The sequence below is a fragment of the Paralichthys olivaceus genome, chromosome 1 (assembly GCF_024713975.1).
Source record: "Paralichthys olivaceus isolate ysfri-2021 chromosome 1, ASM2471397v2, whole genome shotgun sequence".
Lineage (NCBI taxonomy): Eukaryota > Metazoa > Chordata > Actinopteri > Pleuronectiformes > Paralichthyidae > Paralichthys > Paralichthys olivaceus.
This window is the reverse complement of record NC_091093.1, coordinates 16,561,159-16,583,367: the sequence shown is the minus strand read 5'-3', so window position 1 is coordinate 16,583,367 and position 22,209 is coordinate 16,561,159. Positions and strand designations below refer to the sequence as shown.

The 22,209-nt window shown below is 40.9% G+C and overlaps 1 protein-coding gene across 1 annotated transcript in view; it reads left to right on the top strand.

The window, feature by feature from the left end:
* LOC109636773 (heterogeneous nuclear ribonucleoprotein C-like) overlaps window positions 1-21,963 on the top strand; it is a 36,963-nt gene extending 15,000 nt beyond the window's left edge. The window contains exons 3-7 of the mRNA XM_020098701.2: window positions 12,906-12,956; window positions 16,895-17,064; window positions 18,671-18,784; window positions 19,955-20,112; window positions 20,658-21,963. Coding sequence (XP_019954260.2) covers window positions 12,906-12,956; window positions 16,895-17,064; window positions 18,671-18,784; window positions 19,955-20,112; window positions 20,658-20,696 — 532 coding nt within the window. The 3' untranslated portion in view covers window positions 20,697-21,963. The remainder of the gene's footprint in view (window positions 1-12,905; window positions 12,957-16,894; window positions 17,065-18,670; window positions 18,785-19,954; window positions 20,113-20,657) is intronic.
* The last annotated feature ends 246 nt before the right edge of the window (window positions 21,964-22,209 follow it).

The window sequence follows — 22,209 nt, the reverse complement described above, 5'->3', positions numbered from 1 at the left end:
TGAAGCTCGCAGCAACTTAACAGAACAAGAACCAGGGACCAGAAAGCAAAGAAAACTCAAAGTTCATTTTGACATCAGAGGGAGCTGCAGTGTGACACAGAAATGGGGTGAGGGGAGCGATACAGGCAGTGCAGTGGAAAAGAGTGAGGGCTGAGCGTCAGGGTGTTTGAGCAAGTCAGCATTTGGGAGGCAGCAGGAGAGACCTTTCTCTGTGGCCTGGACTGGAAAAGCTCTCTGTCAGCACTGAGGGGTAATGGGGGTTAGTGGGGGGAATAGAGGGAGAGAAGATGAGTGTGTGAGTGTGTGGGTACAAGTAGCTGCGTGTCCCAAAGAATACTACAGTGACCCCAGTGATTATCAGCATGACAGTGAGCTGACTGTGCAAGCACTCATGAATCCAAATAATTGTCTCCCTGTAAAAACTGGAGCACTCAGTGAATTTCATGTAAATAGTGTTTGCTAAACATATCTTGAAATTGGGGATTGAAACCAACAGCTGCCATGAATCAGCTGCCTTGAGACAAAGACAGATGCAAATTTAAAGACAGATCATTATCAGGACGCCCTGGTGTGGTTTGGCTGTCCTCCTGCCACAGTTCCAAGTGCATTAACTCTCTGATGACCAACTTATGCTAATTAATGCTTCTGCAAAGACAGGCCAGACATGCTCTTTGACAACAACCTCCCCACAGTTTCACACTTCAGTTATTCTTGCAGTCTAACCTGCGATATCAACCAATGAATGCCCTTCAAATATCATACCTGCCTCCATCCTGCTGTTTTTATCAATATGACGACAAAAAACTATTACCACCACATGTCAAATGTCGGCCTTTACTGTTACTTAAATGTCATTTTATTGGGAACCCCAAACCACAAACACTGAACTGTTCAAATATTTGCCCCAAACATCAAGCAGACTTACTATACAGATGTTATCTGTGCTGTAGCTTGCAATAGACACGTGTCGAAGTGTTTCTTGTTTTTGTCAATGTACACATACAAAAATATTTTCAGTATAAGTATTATTTTTAGATTTGTAAAGCTGAATGTCCACATGGTTCTGTTTTTTATATCTCAGTCATTGTGGAAGTGGGCACAAATGCAGCTACGACCAGTGATATATCAATGTTTATTATGCTTTTGTACATCTAACTTCAGTTTTTTCTGTTATTTCTCTCTATTCTCTTTTATAAAAATTCAAGACTGTGTTCAGTCAGCCCTGCTTATTCATCTACAACATTTCCTACAGAGCCATAATAAAACAATATGTGTTTAAGATTTATCAGAGGGATTGCTAGGATGGCAAACATGCTTTTGAAAATCTTCTATCTTTATCCGTTCTCTTTCACTATACTTTCTGTTTGAGTGTTTTGTTCTGCTGCATTTTTCTTGGATTTTAAATATGCTACTAATGGCCTCTTCCCTGCACTACCACACTGTTTTTCTCTGGGCCGTCCAAACATTGAGCTGTATTTTAACAATCTAAGTGCATGGTCTAGAGCACACAAGCAAAGCAGCACATTCACCCGGGTGTCATGTTTCCACCACTGCTGATCAGAGCTGATACAAATACAGCTGAGTCATTTGCTGATTGTATCCTTTCCCATTGCAGACAGAAACCAGATGTTAGCGGATATTAGTGGGTTTTGTGCTCAGTGGAAAAGGGGCTTGAGTCTGAAACTAGCATAGACCCTGGGTTGCGTTTGGTAGCCCTGTCTCTTTTCTTTCTTTTCACCACATCTCTCTGTCTTCACTTCTGATTCCTCAGCCTCTTTCCTCCTCCGTCATTAACGAGAATGAGGCAAACACAGGGAGGTTGTTTACAGAGCACGGCCGCTGTTGGCCGAGGTTAAACTTTTGCCCAGCGAGGATTGCAGACTGCAGTGTGAGGTTGACTTAGCAAATGTCAGTCCTGTCGATCACAGTTAAAAACACAGACATCTCTCAGGAGACCCTTTATGAATGGCAGCTTATTATTTGCTCTAGATACCCCATAAATGTTCTGATCCTCCGTCGCTGTCCAAGGGGAAAAGAGGATTTGTTCTGCAGGATGACAAAGTCGAACGAGACACAGCTATACACATGCTCTATACACATGCTCTCACACACACACACACACACACACACACACACACACACACACACACACACACACCCACACACACACACACACACCAAACCAACCTTTGGCATTTTTGTGAAAAGGTCTTGTCTTTTTTACTTTTGGCTGCTTTGCCCTTTGTGCGATTGAGCCGAAAGGACTTTTAACTTTTAATTCTTCAATGATTTCAGGACAACATCACAGTTCAGGACATGGAGACGATGCAGGAGCTCAACAGAGTTGAAAAGGCTGGAAGGATTAATTACTCCGGGCAGCCTCGGGTAACCTTTTTAACTTTGTGCTCTATTAGCCGGTTTTGACGGGGATAGTCACCCCTGTTAGAAGAAGCGCCTTCATATCCATGCTCCTCGTCCTCTTTATGGGGGAATGAGTGCGGGGGGAGGGGCCTCTGGATGTCACCCGTCACCTTACAGCTGTGTAATGCAGCTAATTAGCGCTAAGTGTCCTGAACTCTGAAATCTCCAATTACTGCTCCCAGCGAGACCCCGCACTTTTGATGAATGGCAATGAGCTAAAGCGGTCGGCCCTCCTGCAGAGCTACATGTATGAGGAGGTATTTACGTCCACCGTGTCACTAATGGGCAGACGACATGTTAACCAGCCCTTTTTTTTCCCACTGAGCTCTAACTGCAAGCTTAATTTCTGAAGACCTCGTCTAATTTGGTCCAAAAAAATGTTTTTTATAAAGAAGCGTTGTTGGCTCAGTTTGTTATGTGCTGTTGCAGATGGTCTTAAGTCACACAGAAGAATCAGACTTATCCCACTCCAAACACTCTGCCTCCAGGAGGATTAGACCACATCGTCAACGCTATTGAGGGAATCACGCTTCTGTAGTGTACAATCACACGGAGTTAAACCCACACTTTTGCACATATTTATGGTGTGAAGACATACCTACGCCCACATACTACACGCTACAGATTTCATTGTAGGGCACACAGAAATGTAGGCTATACCGTCTTCCAGTGATATACATTCATAGGTTGGAGTTTCTGCCGCTCTGATCAAACAGAGGTCAGCTGCATCTGATCAGATTGGATTATACATTATTACATTATGAGGGTTTTTTTTTTTTTTCTGTGACAACAGAACACGGGCAGCTTTATTCATTTATTTACGCCCTGTCCTGCAAGATCGCTAAATTAGCAATTAATATAAAATCTAATTTGGGCTTTTAATCACAGCAGACACCCGTAACACTGTCTGATTTGAAAGGCAGATTATGTTAATCTTTTGTTTCGACAGTCCATGGCAATTAACAGTCTCCTCTCCTCTCCTCAGCTCCTCTTGTCTCTTATCGTCTCTCCTTCCTCTCCTCTCATCTCCTCTCCTTAGCTCATATCCTCTCCTCTCATCTCCACTTACAGTCTAAATCGACATAGATCCCGTTCAGACCTGGTTGAAACATCTATCCTGGGAAGTTCCGGTCTGGACGAACCCAAATGGATCTCAAGATCCAATCACTCAGACAACATTCAGAGATGGGGTCTGGGACACATGTGGCCAAATTTTTCTTTGTGTGAACAAAAATGCATCCTGGGCCACGTAGGAAGGTAATGAGATTTGATCACAAGTGCTCCCAAGAGATAAATCCAGGATGGTTTTTAATACCTGGTGTGAACAGATGAACTTAACGCTGTCCACTTGTGTTAGAGTCTCTCAGGACTCATGTTAATACCACGCCTGGACTGGGCAACTGTCTTCTGTCCTATGTGGGAAAGCATGTAACACTGTCCATTATGACTCAGATGTGTCGAACTGATGTATTTCAGTTTCCCATCAGTTGTCGCGGCTCTCTGGCACATTAAAACACAGGCTGCTTCACGACACTTGCACATTATTTCTAACTCCAACATTCTTTAGCTGTTTGGCAAATCAAACGATGGCAGAGGAAAAGCCACACCTCGTGCCTGCTTTAGCTGATCCTACAAGCCCGCTGCATCAGTCTGGAATGTCCACACCCTGACAGCTGTGGGAGAATCTGACTCATTCCTCTTTCCAGCCCCGTCCTCCTTGTCTCTCTCACAAACTCCCCATTCGTTCATTCTTAGGCTCCTTTCCCCTTGACTTCATCCACTCATGTCGGAAGCGATGTTCCAATACCATTTTTCCTTTCCAGATACTGATACCTGGAATTTGTGCATGGGCCGATATCGAGTACCAATCAAATACCAGTGCATTTAAAAAGATAACAACTTATATAACGTATTTGAACTGCTGTATGCTAACACTGAATGGAAGTGATGGTTGTTATCATGGTTGTATGACCTGGCTCAGGTTAAAACTTCTTTTATTATCTAGTTTGACAGTCTGAAAATACACAATAATTACTTCCTTTATATCGCTTTAAACTGAAGTCTTGCAAAAGGTACATGTTGCCATTTTATTTGTGGGACTTTCCAGCCTGAAATATTACTGTATTGCTGACTAACGCTATACTTCTGGAAATCCCTTCTTGTTCAACACTCCAAAAACAGTACCTGCCATTGGCAGTACAGCGCAGCTGGGGTTTTTTTGAGCAGCAAATAAGTGATTTGTGTGAAAAGAAATTTGCAGTTTTATCTGAGTGAAACTTTAACGACGTGCTTTTGGGGCGTAACATAGATTTGTGTACTCACTGATGCCCGACCTGGCATTTTCGGAAGTATCCAAAGCTGGTATCAGTATCAGAACATCTCTGTCTGTTAAAGAGCTCTGGTACACATAAAGAATTTATTCTGATCAAAGAGGAAAATGTCTTTCCTCTGTGGATCACTCATCCAGTTCCCTGTTGTGCGATACGTGTTGCTTCTGTGACTGCAGCTCTGCTCCCATGATGCAGCAGGGCTCCCCCAGCTGCACTCTCTTAGCCCACTGTTCCCCAGCTCCTCTTTCTGATGGTTTTACTCCGATCAAATCTAAAGGGCCGTAAGCCATTTGGAGCTACTTAAACCAAAGTGAAGAACGATGAGTGCAATCTGACACACAAACCTCTATATATTTTCAGACTGAATAAATTGCTCTAAGGCCATTATTTAACCTTGATTCATGTAAGGATATAAATTTATGAGCTCCTCGAGTTTCCATTACTCCACTGCCTATCGTGGTACGGCCTGTAGCTGTATATCACTGCCCTGTGGAACATGCAGTATATCCGAATGATGCAAACCAGTGGGCCAAGCAGTAATGGATGTCAAGGAGCAGATTACATGGTGATGTGTTATTGATCGGCTACTTTCTTTCACGCCATTGATTAAAGCAGCAGTGTGTGTGATCGCTGCATGTTTAAGTGGGTTCTCAGGAAATAATAAAGATGCTCTCTGTCAAATGTTACGTCTCCCTCAGGATGAGATGTGAAAGCTGCCACATGTGTGAAAGTTATTGACTGTATATACCACAATAATTCAGAAAACAATGAGTTATAGATGATACAACCGTGTAGTTGTCAATACATGTCATATGGAAAAATCATGATACATCATTGCAAAAATCCTTTACATCCAATATTTTTGTAAATATGTCATTTAATTATATATCACGACAAAAAATGTTGCTGTCAATATCGATAATTATCGCAATAAATGTCATACTTTAAGTTTAAAGACTGAATTTTGCTCCTGAGTGATGGTTGTGTGGCTAGCTTCACTGAACTTTGAATAAACAGGTGAACAGCTCTTTATGCAGCAGCAGTGGCGCAGCTATGTTATATGACCTATAACATTGTTATTATTTGTGACCATGTGCATATTAAAGTGTGTTTAATGCAGAGGGGCGAAGATGGATTATCACCCGTGGCTTTTTAAAAATAAGAAAGACAGGAAGGGATTTTGAATGTGAGTGAAATGAAGAGAATAAGAGCGACAGTGATTAAATGAAAGGCTAAGAGGGAGTAGATTAGCTCAGAGTTTCTCCTTAGAGAGCGTCTGAGAGAGAGAACAAGCTGCCAGCATCCCCTTCATCTTCCCTTCGTCCCCTATCAAAGCTGCTACGCTTTCATCTTCATCAAACTCACCCTCAACATCCAGTGGTGTCTCTGCTCTGTCTCCCTCTGTCTCTCCTCTAACACTCAGTCCATCAACACAAATAATGTTTCCTGATTTCTGAAGAAAAATCCCAGTTTTTTCAAATTTCTTCCTCACTGCATACACACATTATACAACATGCATAACATTTTATTTACTACTTACTTTGTGTGAGCTGTGTCTGTCCGAGATATTTTTCTAGTTTACAGTCGACAGTCTGTGGGTCTCATGAAACTGAAATTGAATCATGTCTTAGTCCATGTGCACTGTAACAACCAGTTTTGACCTTTGCCTTTTTATCACAAAAGAAATGGAGCTGTGGGAGTCACTGCTGGGGCTTTATGGGCCAATAAAACCCTGAGGGAACATGGGAAGGCTAATAAGTGCAGTGGTCTGTTATTTTGTCAAATCCTGTCCTGTCACCAAACCTTCCTCATTATTTCTACTATCTAACCAATCAGCATCTCTCACATTTATCCCTTTGTTGGCTATTTTCATGTGTTTACATTTAGAAGAAGATGTTGAATATCCCTTGTATATTGAAAGGTCTTCTGCCCAATTTCGGTTATGAGTAGGTATGTGAGCAGGTGTTAGTGGCAACCAGCAGATGCACCTTAGCATCATCAAGTGTTTTGACCTTGTAATCAATTATACAGGCGGAACTTGAGGGTACGCTGAGGCTAAAGGTAAATCTGACTGGCCACTGGCTCGTATGGCAGCACTGTGAAAGCCATGTGGCCCGCTCAGTAGATGAGACATCATTACCTCTATCCCTTTTTAAACTAAACCCTATCCCAATTTAGAAAATAGGACACAATGGAGAATATCCCTTCTACGTTCTGCTGCACTAATTAATGCCTAACAACAGTTAAGGTTATGGAATGTTAGTGACCACCAGCGGATGTTAGGGACATACCTTCAGTTGTGTACATTAGAGGCCTTTTAATCACAAGACACCCTTTTCTAAGGCAGGCCCACCACAGGTTGATCAGAGCTGGGTCCATGTCCCTAGCATCTTGGCTTTCACACAACACATTCTGTCTGTCAAATGAAGAGAGGGAGGCTTTCTGTGCTGATGATGTTTGCCAGACCTTGATCTGGGTATTTGTTAGCTTTAGGGTCAAATGAAACAAGACAGGAAATATATAAATAACTAAAAGAGTCCTGAAATATTGTTTTAAAGGAGGTTGATCAAATTGGATAGTCTTGTATAAGAGGGAAATTGTTCCAAATAGCAGATGCTTGGTCTTTAGAAGATGCTATATGTACTTCAACCACACAATTTGGAAATACACTGAGCTACTTCACCTTGTGGTTCTACTTCACAGGTGATCACTGCAAAAAAAAAATTCAAAACCGCACTAGATAATGGAGCGAGGTAAATTCAGGAGCATTGTGCTACCTGTGCTTTTTGGGAGTTAAAACCATAGACTGTATTTAAAGATGAACGACATAACTGCTCCTCAAAAGCCAAAGCATCTTGATCACCACCTCCGTGTTAGGGAGATAGATCCAACTAAAAAGTGAAAGTACACGTGTAATAGATTTTTCACATTTTGTTGTTCTCATGCAATTTTTTCGAGCAATTTTTGTTTTAATCATTATTTATTATTTGATTCTATAAAAACAGGTGAAACTTCATGATTGACAGCTGAGATTGGCTTGTGATTGGTCTAGCATGTGTTTTGTCTAGAGCTCAATACCTCGATTGCTATACTGGCAGCATTTGTCTGGGATATTTTGACATTTCTGAAGAGAGGGAGGAGGTAGAGACGTGTCATTTATATTTATATACATTCTCTGGTTTGAACCAGCTGAAAGAAAACTGTGACTCATCAGCTCAGTGTGGATAAATATCTCAACGCTCTAAAGCAGAGAATATCTCATCATCGAATTACTTGTTAACAGGCGAAGGCACGGCTGGATGGAAGATAGGAAGATCTGGTTTTCTAAGTTTTACTGCATATTTCTGGCACCTGTCCTGTTGATTACATTGTACACTTTGGGAGAGCAAAACACGAGCATCAGATTTATTTGTAGCAACAGGCATTAGCAGCGCAACAAGCTCCTCATTGTTATCACATTGTGGAGTACAAGACCAACTGACACAACATCATTCACAGTCTGACTGCATTTGTTCATGTGACTAATAATGTAACGACAGGTGTGGGTACAGTGTATAATGGAACACACTGAGGAGCCTATAAACACTAATAAAACACCAGCACACATATAACTTAAGACTTTTAATCATAAATCTGCTGTCACATTGTTCAGTGGGCGTTTTCCCTTATATGTTTCTATATTAATAGACTGGGGGCAGTATGTTGGTACAGTTGTTTGCACTGTTTCCTTTATAGCAAGAAGGGTTTGAATCCAATGCAGTGTGGCCTGGGTCTTTCCGCTCCGTGTCCGCATGGGTTTTCCAGCATAGATTCATTATATTCAGCTCTTACTTGCTTATTACTAGTAATGAATGCAATATTCACACCTGCATTTTATATGATCTGGAAATCCATCATACTCCACCTGCTGCTTCAAGAACACCACAGACCTGATTTAGGGAAAAACTTATGTTAAAATAAATCTGGATTCTCAGTGGAGCACAGCCCTTAAACACATCTGTCCTTCACCGCATGCAAATTTAAATTAATGGCCATCACATTTTCATGGAAGAGAGAGAGCAAGAGAGAAAAAGAGCGATAGAGGGAGGGAGAGAGAGAAAGAACATAATAGGTGTTGAAATGAAGTAACTGGAACTAATTCCTTCTTCGTGCTTTGTACTTTGACGAATGACACCAAATTTCATTAATTCTGGGAGGTTTTAGTGTAACGCTGCACTTTGCTTCATGAATTGTATGAGTAATATATCTGACAGTAGGTGTGTGTCTCTGTGCACACCTAATTTCACGCAGTCACGAGTGTGTGGGAACATGATGTACAGGGAATGTGTAAAGAAAGATTACGTTGTCATTAGCTGCTGCAATGAGAAAAATGGGACAAGTTCCAACTCAAAATCCAAAATTTACCTTCAAAAACATTCAAGGCACAGAGAATCGATGCAAGTGTTGCTCTTCACTCGGGTGAGATTTTGCTATTTTTAGCTGAAATCGACTTAGTGAGACGTTCAGGTGGAGCCTAAACTTAGCTGCCGCTTTTTACGTGTTTTTCTAAATCCAGCAGTGGGTCCATGTTTGTGGCACTTCTGATGTAATGGTATAAAACAGACATAAACTTTATTCTGCTTTTCACCATCTCTGTAAATGTGGTTACTTTCAGGCAACAGCTTAAATTCTTCTGTTGCTCACCGTCATTTGTAAATATACTGTTAAGTTTCATATTCATTTAAAAGTCCAGTCTGATTACTGAGAGACGTGAAGTGATTGAAAGAAATGATTATTTGTCACCAAACATGTCACCACAATCAAGAAAACAAGAATCACACATAAAGTGTCACTTTGATTTATTGTCAGTGAGATTTAAATTGCATCTGTCAAGGCTCTAAGCCAATTGAACTATATCTTTAATAATTCATCTCACAGTTTCTGTCTCTCTCTCTCTCTCACACACACACACACACACACACACACACACACACACACACACACACCTTAAAGGTTTTTCTGATGGGTTTCTGCCTTTGGGTTGTTGTTCCGTGTGCGCGATGGAGAAAATCTTTGTTCACAAAAAGCAACTTGTCTTTGCCTAATGCACGAACACACACACACACACACACACACACACACACAGACACACACAGGCATGCTGAGGCTGAAATGATTTATGGCCAGCCATTTCTAATGGATTGCTTTGGCACTTGAGAAATTATGAAAAAGAAATTAATTAGCCTTCAGTGACCCTGCTGTCCATCTACCTCTCTCTCCCCTTCTTTCTCTTTCTCACTTTCGCTCTCTCTCTCACACACACACACACACACACGTGTATTTTGCTATGCTAAGGATACACAGTGACCCTGGCACTATGCCGCTCAGTGTGGATGTAAATACAGTTATACAGTCTAAATGGGGCTACGCTTACCTGTCACAGATTTATCTACAATAAATCACATTTAAATATCTGTTCATGTCAGATAATTACAGTAACACAGTGACATTCTCACGACCCAACTATCATTACAAATGAATAACCTAATATGTTATTTGGCATAGAACATTTAACATTTATTTAACATCCATTGCTAATAATTGATGTAAATAGTAAAGTAGAAGTGAAATCCTGCAAAGTGTGATTTATTCAGCCTAATTAAAATAACAACAAATACAGGGATAAGAATAAAAGCTTCACATTAGAAAATGTATTTACTGCAAACAAATATGAATTATTCTGGCTGCCCCAAAGCCCAGAAGACTCCACGGTGATGAAGGTAAACGTGTGACCGCCACTGGGACAGAAACAGGCAGAGAGTGAACAGCAGCTTAGTTCTCCCTCAGAGAGGATTTCGGAGAATAGCTGTTATTTTCTCTCTCTCTCTTCTGGCAGACTTCACTTAGAGAACAGAAAGCTCGGCTCAACTGAGGAGCTGTGGTGTTACTGCTGCTCTCCTCCTCTGTTCTTGTTCGACTCAGTGTTTTCTTAACTGGCTGAGCATGAAAAAGTAGAATTTAGCTGAAATATACACTTTATTTTACTCTTTATTTTATGTCCTGGAAAGCATATGTATCAATACGTTTCAGCTGGTTTGACAAAATGAGTTAAAACAACACATACAGTACACCATTTCACAGTTTCAAAGTGTGAAGGTAGAATTTTTAATTGGATCCTTGCCAGTTTCCTGTCTCCTGAAATCTGAAAACCTGAGAGTGTCCCTGAGACAGAGAAGTGTCCCTGAGAGTAACACTGGAGGAGACATGATTACAGTCCACTCCAAAACACAAAAAGGTTCAGAGGTTTGTTCTTCTCATAACGCTGAAATGTTTGTCTTTGTATATTTGTACGAGTGTGTACTTCTGTCTGTGCGGTTCGGTTTTAGTCCCCTGATGTTCGTCTCCTCTTTGAGACAAACATCAGGGGACAAACTTCTCACTCTGTGACAGATAAAAAGATGTCAAGGACAGTGAGTGGGTTAGGTAACTCTCCCGAAATAAGTCACCTGAACAGTCGTGTTGTTTTCATGTCAATATTTTGTGGAACACGAGCTGTTTCTTGACTATGAGTTGCTCTAAAATGTCTCTGATCTTATCTATCAACCAAAATTGTTAAATAGTTTTCACTTTCCTGTCTGGAAACCTTATTTAGTTTTTTCATATTTGCTGACATATAGGTATAAACAGTATTTTTATCAACAATAAATCACATGACTTGTATGTTCCATGTTTCACCCATATAGTGACAAACCCACAAACAACATTGGACGCTGCACTTCCTCTCAGCCCTTCACTGTTTTGGTTTTCTCATCCACTGGTTTAGTGTCTTGTTTCTCCTTCTTTCACTTGCATTTTTACCTGTAGCAGGCAGCCTTACTTAACAAAGAAGCTCTGATAAACCCACTTTGCAAAACCTGCCTATAGCACCAAACAGCAGACAGACAGGCTGGTGAACAAAGTGTAGGAAAACAGATGAAAATAAAAACAATGTGAATATGGCAGCTGTTGTAAGAGTATTTAACAGCTAAATATCCAGATGTTTCCCTCAGGAGTTGGTGGAAACCAAAAACGAAGCTATTAGAGAGTGGATGTTGGACTTTGTCAGATGTGTAGAGACATGACTTAAATTAACGTGAAATGTCATGCTAACAATCTGCATATTGTATTTACTATGTCATCTTAAAAGGTGATATGAAATATTTCTGTGACCCCCATGTGGCCAAAAAAGATATTTGCAGGTTTACTTTATATTGACGAATAGGAGAATTGGGAAAAAAACATTTCTATGTACTGATTCAGTACCTGTCAATGAAACCCAGTGTGCAGGAATCTTTAGTTAACTCACAATTACAATGCACGAAATCCTTTTCTTGCATTGTAATTGAACTGAACTGAATTGAAATGAATTACATTGAAGTGAATTGATTTGAGTTTAATTGAACGGAAGTGGATTGAAGACTGGTTGAAGGAGAACTGGAGAGAGTGAGGTCAGTTTGAAGGAAGAGAAAGCATGACAGATAAGTGAAAGAATGACAAAGACAGATAGAGAGAGTGAGTCAGCGATGGAGACAAAGAGACAGACAGGGAGGGAGAGCAACATGGAGGGATTATTAGCGACTCTGCGTGGGGATTAGGAAGGAATGCTGAGGTCTGACACACCAGAATGTTTGCTCTGGCTTAGTGTCACTTTTCTCTCCTCCACTTCCTCCAGTTCTTTCCACAGGTACACACCAGCTACCACCCCGTATACATTCATCCCTGTCACATCACTCACCTGCCACCAATTCCCCCATTAACACACACACATGCCTCAGAGCTTGCCTCACTAAGCTGATACGTGCACGGCGGTGTTTAGTGGGTTGTACAGTTGGAGCATGAGACAATTTTTATGGATTTTCCAGCTTTGATGTTGCAGCAGAACAAATCCAATGTCTTTTTCCAGCTGGCTGGAGATCATGAACATTGTATTCTTTCCAGATGAAGTGATAGCACCATATAACCCTGCTGCAGCTCAAACACACACACACACATTTTTAAACACTGACACGCCAACCAAGCTTGCTATGTGTTAAGAGAAATCTGTGAAAGCCGAGTAAAAGTGTATCATGTAGCTTCGACAAATACTTTTTCTAACCACCCCCTCCTTCTTTGTCTCAATCTCCACCTCTCCTGCAGTTCTGAGTTCGACCTGGACTACGACAGCTATCAGGAGGACTACTATGACAGGTACTGTCAGAGAGCTATGCATGGCAGCTCACACACCGTATTGCTTGTCTGTGTGTCACAGGAGGCTAAAGAGGATGAGGCTGAAGCACATTCTTCATCCCTGCTGTCTCCAGTCCTTTCTGCTTCCCATCGCGGTCTGCTGCGCAACTGTCAGTCATCCACTCTCTGCTTACACCGTTGCCTGTTTCTGCTTAAACAGCCAGCAGCTCACTCATCACATTCACCCACATGTGGACATGGAAATATGCAGACGTACACAAAATATATTTATGTACTCAGGCAGAGACAGTCGCACACTTAAACGCCATAATGTCTATTCCATAGACCACTGGCTGGGCCATTAACCGAAAATGTATCGACATGTTAGTTAAATCAGGTAATGCTTTCCCGTATGCGTGCATTAACGATGACAAAAGTTACAAAACCAGTTTCTGAATCAATGCAAAACAACAAAAACTGCTTCTTTTTCTGGTGTCCAGACTTTAAAGTAAAATAAATCAATTAAAAGACCTTTTAACTTTTGATTGACTCTATTTAAACCAAGCAAGGCTCGAGATGACTAAAGCAGATTTTTTTTCAGTCTGCGATTTAGGCACAATTTTGGCCCTACCCCTACCCCCTAATGGTAGATTGAAAATTAACGTCTTTCTTGAAAAATGTCACAGGCTATAAGCCACTGTGACTTCAGGTTAAGTTCTTAGTAAATATGTCCTTGAAGGAGTAATAATAATTAATAATTTCAAACGAATGCACGTTAATCATAAAAGTAGTGGCTAAAAAGTGGTGTTAGGTGCTTGTGATGGATGAACATGCCATCTGCAAGTCAAACATTAGAAGCTACCATTCAGTGCTGATTGTAAAATTATGGTCGTTGGTTTATAGGTGATGACGTCAGCAACTCGTATACACCAAAAACGTTGCAGATTTTCCAGGTTGTGATTCTGACTTGAGGTGGCGTTCATGGGATTTTTCCCAGTCGTAAACAAATTTCTTCGGATTATTTCAGACACCACATCAGCTACTTTACAATCTGTGAGAATAGGCAGAATGGATTCATGTGCAGTGTGGAGTAAAGTGCAGTGGTTACATGGCTGAAGTATTTAGACTGAGGTCTGTGTTATTGGTCCTTGACTGAAATTGCTCAGGGACCTTCTTACATCCCCCAGGCCTCACTCATAAACACTCCACTCAGCACATCTGAATAAAAGCTTGCAGTCACATTGTACACTTATACACACACACACACACACACACACATGATGCAAGATACAACTCATTCCACCGCCTCTTTCTCCAACATATCGATGCTCTGATGCTCTCAGTATAAACCGTAACCATAAATCCGTTTTCATTTGCTTTGCTCTGCATTTTTCTGCCTTCGCCCCGGGGGGAATACTCGCCACTGATTTTTAATTTGTTTTTAACACAGTGCATGATTATTTCCCATTCTGTTAGCTAGCACCACTGACAGCTGTGTGTGGATATTTATGTGTGTGTATGCACATGTGTTTGCTTCTGGGTGAGGTGGAGACAGTGTGTGTGATGTGGAGAGAAGTGAATGTTTTTGTCTGCCGTCCTCTTGAGCAAACAATAGAAAAAAGTGTCTTTCAGCACACAGATAACAGTCCGAGTTTACAAAGCTGCTTTTGGTGTGGGGTCTAATCCATAGAGACAAACACTCTCTCACACGCGTACTCACACACTTTTCTGTAATCCTCGCTCGTCTGCAGTCTCTCATTGTCTGTGCCTCCATTCTCTGAGATGACACTTCAAAGTCGGTGTAACAGGACATTGTCTATCTGCCCCTACAAACTGCTCTGAAGTACTTTAAACTCCAATAAGTATTTGGTCTCTGCTCAAAGCCTCTAATCTTACACCTCTGGTGGTCTAACACACTTAATCCTAATGTGACACTGCCATACCTGTGTGTCTGTGTTAAACATAGAGATGGACAACGCATCTTTAAGAACAGTTCATTTGACTTCTACTTTGACTTTTTAGTTTGATTCATATCCCATCCACTAACATGGAGGAGGCAGGGTTTTTGACTTGTACTGCAGCAAGCCACCAGGTGGCGATCAAGACGCTTCAGCTTCACTTTTTGAGAGCAGCGATTTTGTCCATCTTGATGTTCAGTCTGTGGTATTAGGGAGTAAAGAATTTGCGGTATCGACATATCAGCGGATGTTTTTACTGTATTCTTTAAAAATGGTGTATGTTGTTATCAAACAATAATAAAAACTTATTACAAACAATACAACTAAATATATAGAACCTTAAAAAGATAGAACCTTAAAAAGATAGAACATATTTTAAGTAAAATGTAATCATGAATACAAATCTTTTCCATATTGTAAGATATCATTCTTCATCAGTGCATATTAACAAACATAAACTTCGATACTAATATGACAGTGAAATGATAATATCGAATGATATTTTTGACTGACAGATATATCATCTGTGAACAGGTCGTGTGCTGAATTCTCTGTATCAGGTAGAGCGGCTTCACAGAATATAACAGAGGAGAAAACAACCGAGAAAAGCTTCCAGCGACTGACTGGCTAACAGCTCAATCAGTAAATCTACATTACTGTCCAACTCAAAGTCCTTGCAGCTGACAGCTTGCCTCCCTGTTGCTGGCTTGTGATATACAGCAGAAGAGTTTTTCCCTCTCCTGGCTCTGCAGAAACCAGGCTGGGCTCTGTCCTTCATCCAGATTTATCCAGACTGAGACTATATCCGGTTGGTTTGCTGTTTCCACAGAGAGTTATAATGTTCTGGACCTGAGCTTAGATTTGTAACTCATGTTGTTGTTTTTTGTTTTTTATTTTACAAATTCACTCAATCCGTTGCTCAGTTACAAATCCACAGAAACCTCGGTAAAATCGTGGATTCAGTTTGCCCCAGGCTCGACCCTCTCTTTGCCCCACAATGATTGGTTCGTTTTGACCTTGTACCTGGGTTTCACCTGGTCAGTGGGTCAGTGAATCACAATATCATCTCTATTTCTATTGAAACACACACACAGGCACAAACAGTTTCATTTCTGTTACCACTATAGAGTTTGACTGTGATACACCTCCTGTCGCCAGTGCTGTTAGCATGGCGGGGAGCTATTGATTGGCCCTGACAGAACCAATTACATTCAGTGACAGATAGAAACATGGAGCTGTCCACAGGGACGAGGCAATGCCAGAGCACAGGAGAGCGAGACAGAGACAAAGATAGAAGGTAAAGACAAATGAAAGTAGAATATAAACATCCAGCTTTATATATGAGATACTTAAACAGTTGCTTTTATAGACATGCCTCACACTTCACACACACACACATATATATATTTATATGGGATTTTTTTTACATTATGGTGCCACAGTTCATCGCATATTAGAAACATCATCCACGCATCCACTCGTTCGCTGTGAATTCATTCAAAGACATTTTTGCTGTGGTATTCTCACATTGGCTTTTATTATTTTACCAGGGAGCTGGAAGGAAAAGCTCCGGGAAAATGTCAAGAGCAACGGACTTCCACATTTGCATTCTCACATACAGTTCAGTGCTTGTCTGAAGCAGTCTAAATTAAAGTAATGCAAACTGGTTCAAATCATAAAAAAAGAGAAATTAGCATGAACTAGTCTATATCAATATTATCACTACACAAGGCCAGGTATATGATTCCAGCTTCCTGTACTTAAAGGTGCATGTAGCATGCTGTGTATTGATCTGGAAGAAGAGTGAAGTGATCTTGTGGGTAAACGCTCGCCACCTGTAGATGGCTTTAAAAGCTTTGTCCTGGCTGTGGCTGCAGACAGCTCCCACCACCTGCAGAACAATTATTATATCTGCTGTCCGTCACATGCTTACTTTAGTTTTCTGAGGATATTGTTGTTGCTGTGTGAGGACTGGGCAGCATAACACTTTTTCATTTCCAGGGTGTATGACTACCAGCGTGTGCCGGCATCCCTGTCTCCTTTGCCCCTGGGGCCCAGTGTGGCCAAGCGACCCCGCTCCTCCTCCCACTCCTCCGGCCACAGACGCAGTCGAGACAGAACCCACTCCAAAAGCTCCAGAGCCCACTCCACTAGTTCAAGCACAGCCAAGTGTGAGTAATGTTTCTGAACTGAGGCTGAAAGCTGTTTTCAGTCGAGGTCATAAGGACAGGCATGCGTCAGATGATTCCTGTTTGCCTGAAGGTCTTGAATGTAATGGTCAGTCTCTCTGCATTTAGAATTAAATGTTTATTACAGCTAGAGCATCTGTTTCATACACAGGACGTCAGACTCATTGGATCTGTACCTTCTCATACTTTCACCACAAAGTTATCACAGGCCAAATATTCTGTGTGTCCTCGACACACGCAGATTCTACGTCAGTGGTTCACAAGCGTTTTTCTGGTCAGAGGCAGGAAAAAGCCCAACCCCCCTGACCCACAATTTTTATCAATTATTAAAACGACAGTGAAGCAACAAATAAAATCAGGATCCAAGTTGAATTTGGGTAAAATAAAGATCAGCACGTTAGCAGAGCATTATTTGTTTTACATAAATGAACTTAACTTGGTTTCGCTCCATATTTTTACCCAAGTCAGCCTTGTCCCCCCACAGCAATCTCCGAGCCCATCGGCTATTGTCTGATGACAGATTAGCCTCAGGGAGCAACAGCCAGTATTTTGAGGCCTACATTGACAATAGATATCTGGGCCAAGACTCTCTACAGTCCAACTAGTTTCTATATTTTTATGACACAAGTAATCCAAATAAAACACAAACAGTGATACTTTTTTGTTTTAGCTGCATTTTAAATTAAAAAGCCTATAGCCGACAAAATTGAGTCAATGTGTTCCCCCTGTTTCTCTCTCCACATGGAATGTTTACCTGCGGGCAACCAAAGCCTGCTCAAACTCGATAAAACTAGAAACTGAAACCAGAAAACTTCCTGCCCCAAAATCTTGTTCCCTACTTCTGCATATTCACGCAGTATCTGTTTCTAGAGATTACGCCATGCAGTGGTTCTTTCCTGCCCCCCAGGGGGCAGCATCGACATTTCTCTGCTGTTGCTTTCATTAGCCTGAGCAGCAGATCACATATTTAAATAACTTGTATCACATCAAATATAATTTCAGGGTGCATTGTTTTTAATGGAAAATGCCACAAACACCTTAGCATTTACTTTTCAATCTTCAATAGCTGAATTTCACTAACAATTACTTACTGAGAAATTGATGAGAAGGTTGAAGTTACCATCTGGAGCCAGGAGACTTTCTTAAAGCTTAACATCAGTGACATCACAGTGTCTCAAGGTGACCACAGGAATCCAGGCCTGAGATTGAAATAGTCTTTCTTGCTCAGGACGGATCCTAACTGTTTGAAACGGCCCAGACGTATTTGATAAGAGCTGGTCGAATTGTTTAAATGCTTTGGAAAGATGTTTCAATGGTTCTGCTCTTATCTCCTTTAGCACAGCAATGACCAAGGCGTCTGTCTTCTCCTTATGTCCTTATGAATTCTACTTCACATCTTTCCCTGACCTCAAGATGTTTAAGTCTTTGTACCAAGCTAAGCTAATCAGCTGCCACTTCAGCTATATAGAGCTCTTAGCTGTAAAGCGTGCAATTATGGGAATAATGTTCTGAAATGTGTTGAACTATTTTTCTCAGGTTGTGTAATTTCCCAGTGTCCCTCATGTTCTCTGTGTCTCTGTCCCTGCAGTGGGCATGGAGGAGTTGCAGGTGATTAAAAAGGAGCTGACTCTGATAAAGACACAGATCGATGGGCTGCTCGACAGTCTTGAAAGGATGGACACACAGAGGAGCGACCACAAAGGTGAGACATTCATTCAGGCAGACGGTGGAGGCGGGTCGGTGTGGAACTTGATGATGGATAATCCATTCGCGCATTAAAAACATTTTAAAGTGGACTCCAGTGGTACGCCAATTTCTGATTTCTGCTTGATTTGCTCCACCAGTCACAGCCCCAATCAGAATGATTCGGGGCCCGTGCGGCAGGGAGACTGCTGGGTGGGGAACACACTGCACTAGAGGAGTCACTCCTGTTATACCTGAAAAATCAATTATTTTTCCTCTTGTCAGGTTTTTTTAAAATGTTGAATCAATGGCAAATTCAGCTGGAGTAGGGACATCAAGACGGAACATGCTGAACAAAGCGTTTGGTTAAAGTAACTGATGGATGAAGCTTCAGGATAAAAAAAAATATCAGGACAGCAGCTCAGTGTAGCTAAGAGCTGCTGCTGCCCTCATGTGGACGTTAAATCACAACACAGTGCCAGCTCGGAGCATGAATGAATCAAAGCTTTGTTATCCTTCATAAGGAAATTGCTTTTTACTGCAATCTTAATTCAAGTAATCACAAATCATAAAACCTGATTTACAACACTCATGTGGTGCAGTCCACCTTCCTCTAAGCACTTTGTCCTCAGTCGCAACTACACTAAAAATGTTTCCTTTTTTTTAAACAAAGACAGTTCTTTAACCTCGATCCTGAAGGTCATCATCAAAACATTGTGCTGAATTTATAATTCAACATTTTTACTAAAAAGAGAAAGTGACAGCTGTGGCTCCTGCAGTTTAGCAGCTGTGTGTGTGTGTGTGTGTGTGTGTGTGTGTGTGTGTGTGTGTGTGTGTGTGTGTGTGTGTGTGTGTGTGTGTGCTGCAGAAAAGTGTGTGTACGCATGTGTGTGTTCTCCCTTCTGCTTTGAATGACCTTGTACGATTGATAGCTCTCATCTTCATATTAATTTATCTCTGGCTCCACTTGATTCCCCTGTCTCTCACTATCTAGCCTGCTGTCTCTCGCTTCCCCCCCGTGCTTCCTCCTCATCTGTCCTTCATTGTGTCACTCCCACTCTTGTCTTCTGTCATCTGGTACAAAGTCACTGCACAGACTCTTTGTGAGCCATAGAAAACATATTTCCTCACAGACATCCAAACCCATTGTTTTTCCACTTATTCCCATGTGTTGGTTTCTTTGTCGTAGGGTCTCCCCTGAGAGAGGACAGTCCGGCCAGCTCCCCGTATGCTCTGTCTGCCAGCAGCCCAGAGCACTCCCCCTCCTCCCTCTCTCCACCCAGCTCCCGCCATCGGATTCACAGGGAGAGCGCTGGCCTGAGGGAGCCCGATGATGACCACCACACGGTAAATGCACATGTGCACAAGCGGACAGTGCTCTAATGCAGCATGACACTAATTTTCTGTTGATATCATTGAGAAAGGTCAAAAATGGTACAGCAGTTTTCTTTGTCCGTCTGGGCCTTTTTGTGGATGAAGATAAATATGTCCCCAAATATGCTCCCTGAGAAATGATTAAATGTTAAAGAAAAAAGAAATCCTGGACCTGCCCCCTGATGCAGATCCTCAATATAATTGTTTCTTCTCTGACCTATACATGCATCCCTCCACCTGGTTTAGTGGTAATCCTTAAGCTTGCTTAAAAACAAACCAACAAACAGTAGTGGAGGTAATTAGAAAACTTTAAAATAAAAAATACAATTTTAAATTGTTTAGTTCAGTTTATTTTTAGAAAACTGTCCTTTACACAGATAAGATACTAAGATGTCTCAGTCTTGTGAAATCAGATTATTCTTGCATAAGAGATTTTACTCAGTCATTCTGAGCTTGCAGTTTAATGAAATGTCTCTTTGTTTTTCTCTCTCTCCTGTCTCATTGTTTGTCTGTCACAGATGAGCAACCACAGCTCTGATCCAGAGGAGGAAATATGAGGGTGGAAACTCCGAAGGAACCGTAGGAGATGTGGATTAAGTGCCAAACACTGAGGAAGAGAACAACCACAGCCGAGCCAACGCTAATATCAGAGGCTTCATTCCCCAACTGGGTGTACATATCAGATAACACAGTACTTTTAATTGTATTGCAGCAGCTTGGTTTCCGTGACTATACTTTAAATGTAAAATGACTGACAGAGGTGATTTATACAAACACAGACACACAGATGAGGATGTGATTGACAAGAGTTAATGATGGCCTGAGAGAATGAGGCGGGATCTTATCTAGAAAGTAATTATAAAGACAAGCTGGAAGCAGGTTCATTTAATGTTTTCTTCTGAATGAGTGGCTTTGCACCAACACCAAAATTCCAGTTTTAATCCAAATGTGACAATACAGTTCTCTGAATAAATGTTCTGTAACCTGCTTAACAGTTTATCCTTTCACGTTTTCCTCATACAAAAAGACAGAATGAGACTAAACAGTAATCACACAGTAATAATTTATAATAATAATAATAAAATGTCTATTTATGGCACAGGAATCTCTCTGCTGCTTCAACAGTTTATACCAAAAAAGAAACATCTAAAAAACAATATCTCAAAGGAAAATTTAAGCATTTTACTCTTCTCCATTGAACATGTTTAAAACATGTTCTGTTTACAAAGGACAATTAATTAAATTATGCATAAAACATTAATTAATGGAAACTGGAATATTGTGTGCCTGTAGTGTAAATGGGTCTCAAAGTATTTTTGACTTGTAAAAGCAAAAGAATAAGATCTTTAATGGCGGCTTTTTATTGACAGTCAACTAATACTTGCTCTTGCTTGTATCATGCTGATAAATCAGGAGAGAAAAAGAGTTTGGTGTTTTTTTGCTTGTAAGTTTCAGGTATGCTACATCTGAGTGCTACTCTCTGAAAGAAGTATTATACAGACGACCTTATAATGTTTAGAAATACTAGTAGCTTCTCTACTTTAAATGTGTGAGAGGAATGTTGCAGCTCTCTTTCCCTCTGTATTTGGCACCTAAAGGCCCAGGTCAGTGTGTAATATTGTGTATTATTGTAAAACTTTACTGTAGCTGTTCTGCTGTCTGATTTGAGTCTTGCTTTAGGACTTCTCGTATTTTTTTTTTAAGATGATGATGATGTTATTATAATTCTTATAGTGTTTCATGTTTTTGTTTGCGATCTTAAGATAAGCCAAGTGGAAATACTCATTGTCACAGTAGTAAAAGTATTTTCATATTGACTATAAAGCAGTATATGGTTGTGTTTTTTTCTTCCGACAGATACAGAGGAAATAAGTGGAAGAAGAAACAGACATTTGGAAATTATGTGAAATCAGGAAATTGTAAAATTGCTCATGTTACCAAACTAGACCACATATGCAACAATCTGAGGCGTGCAAATGATATATGGAGAAAATATATCATATAGTAATTGAACTGAGGAGGGATAGGAGGTAAGATAATGGAAAATATTAAATTGAGACAGAGTGGATC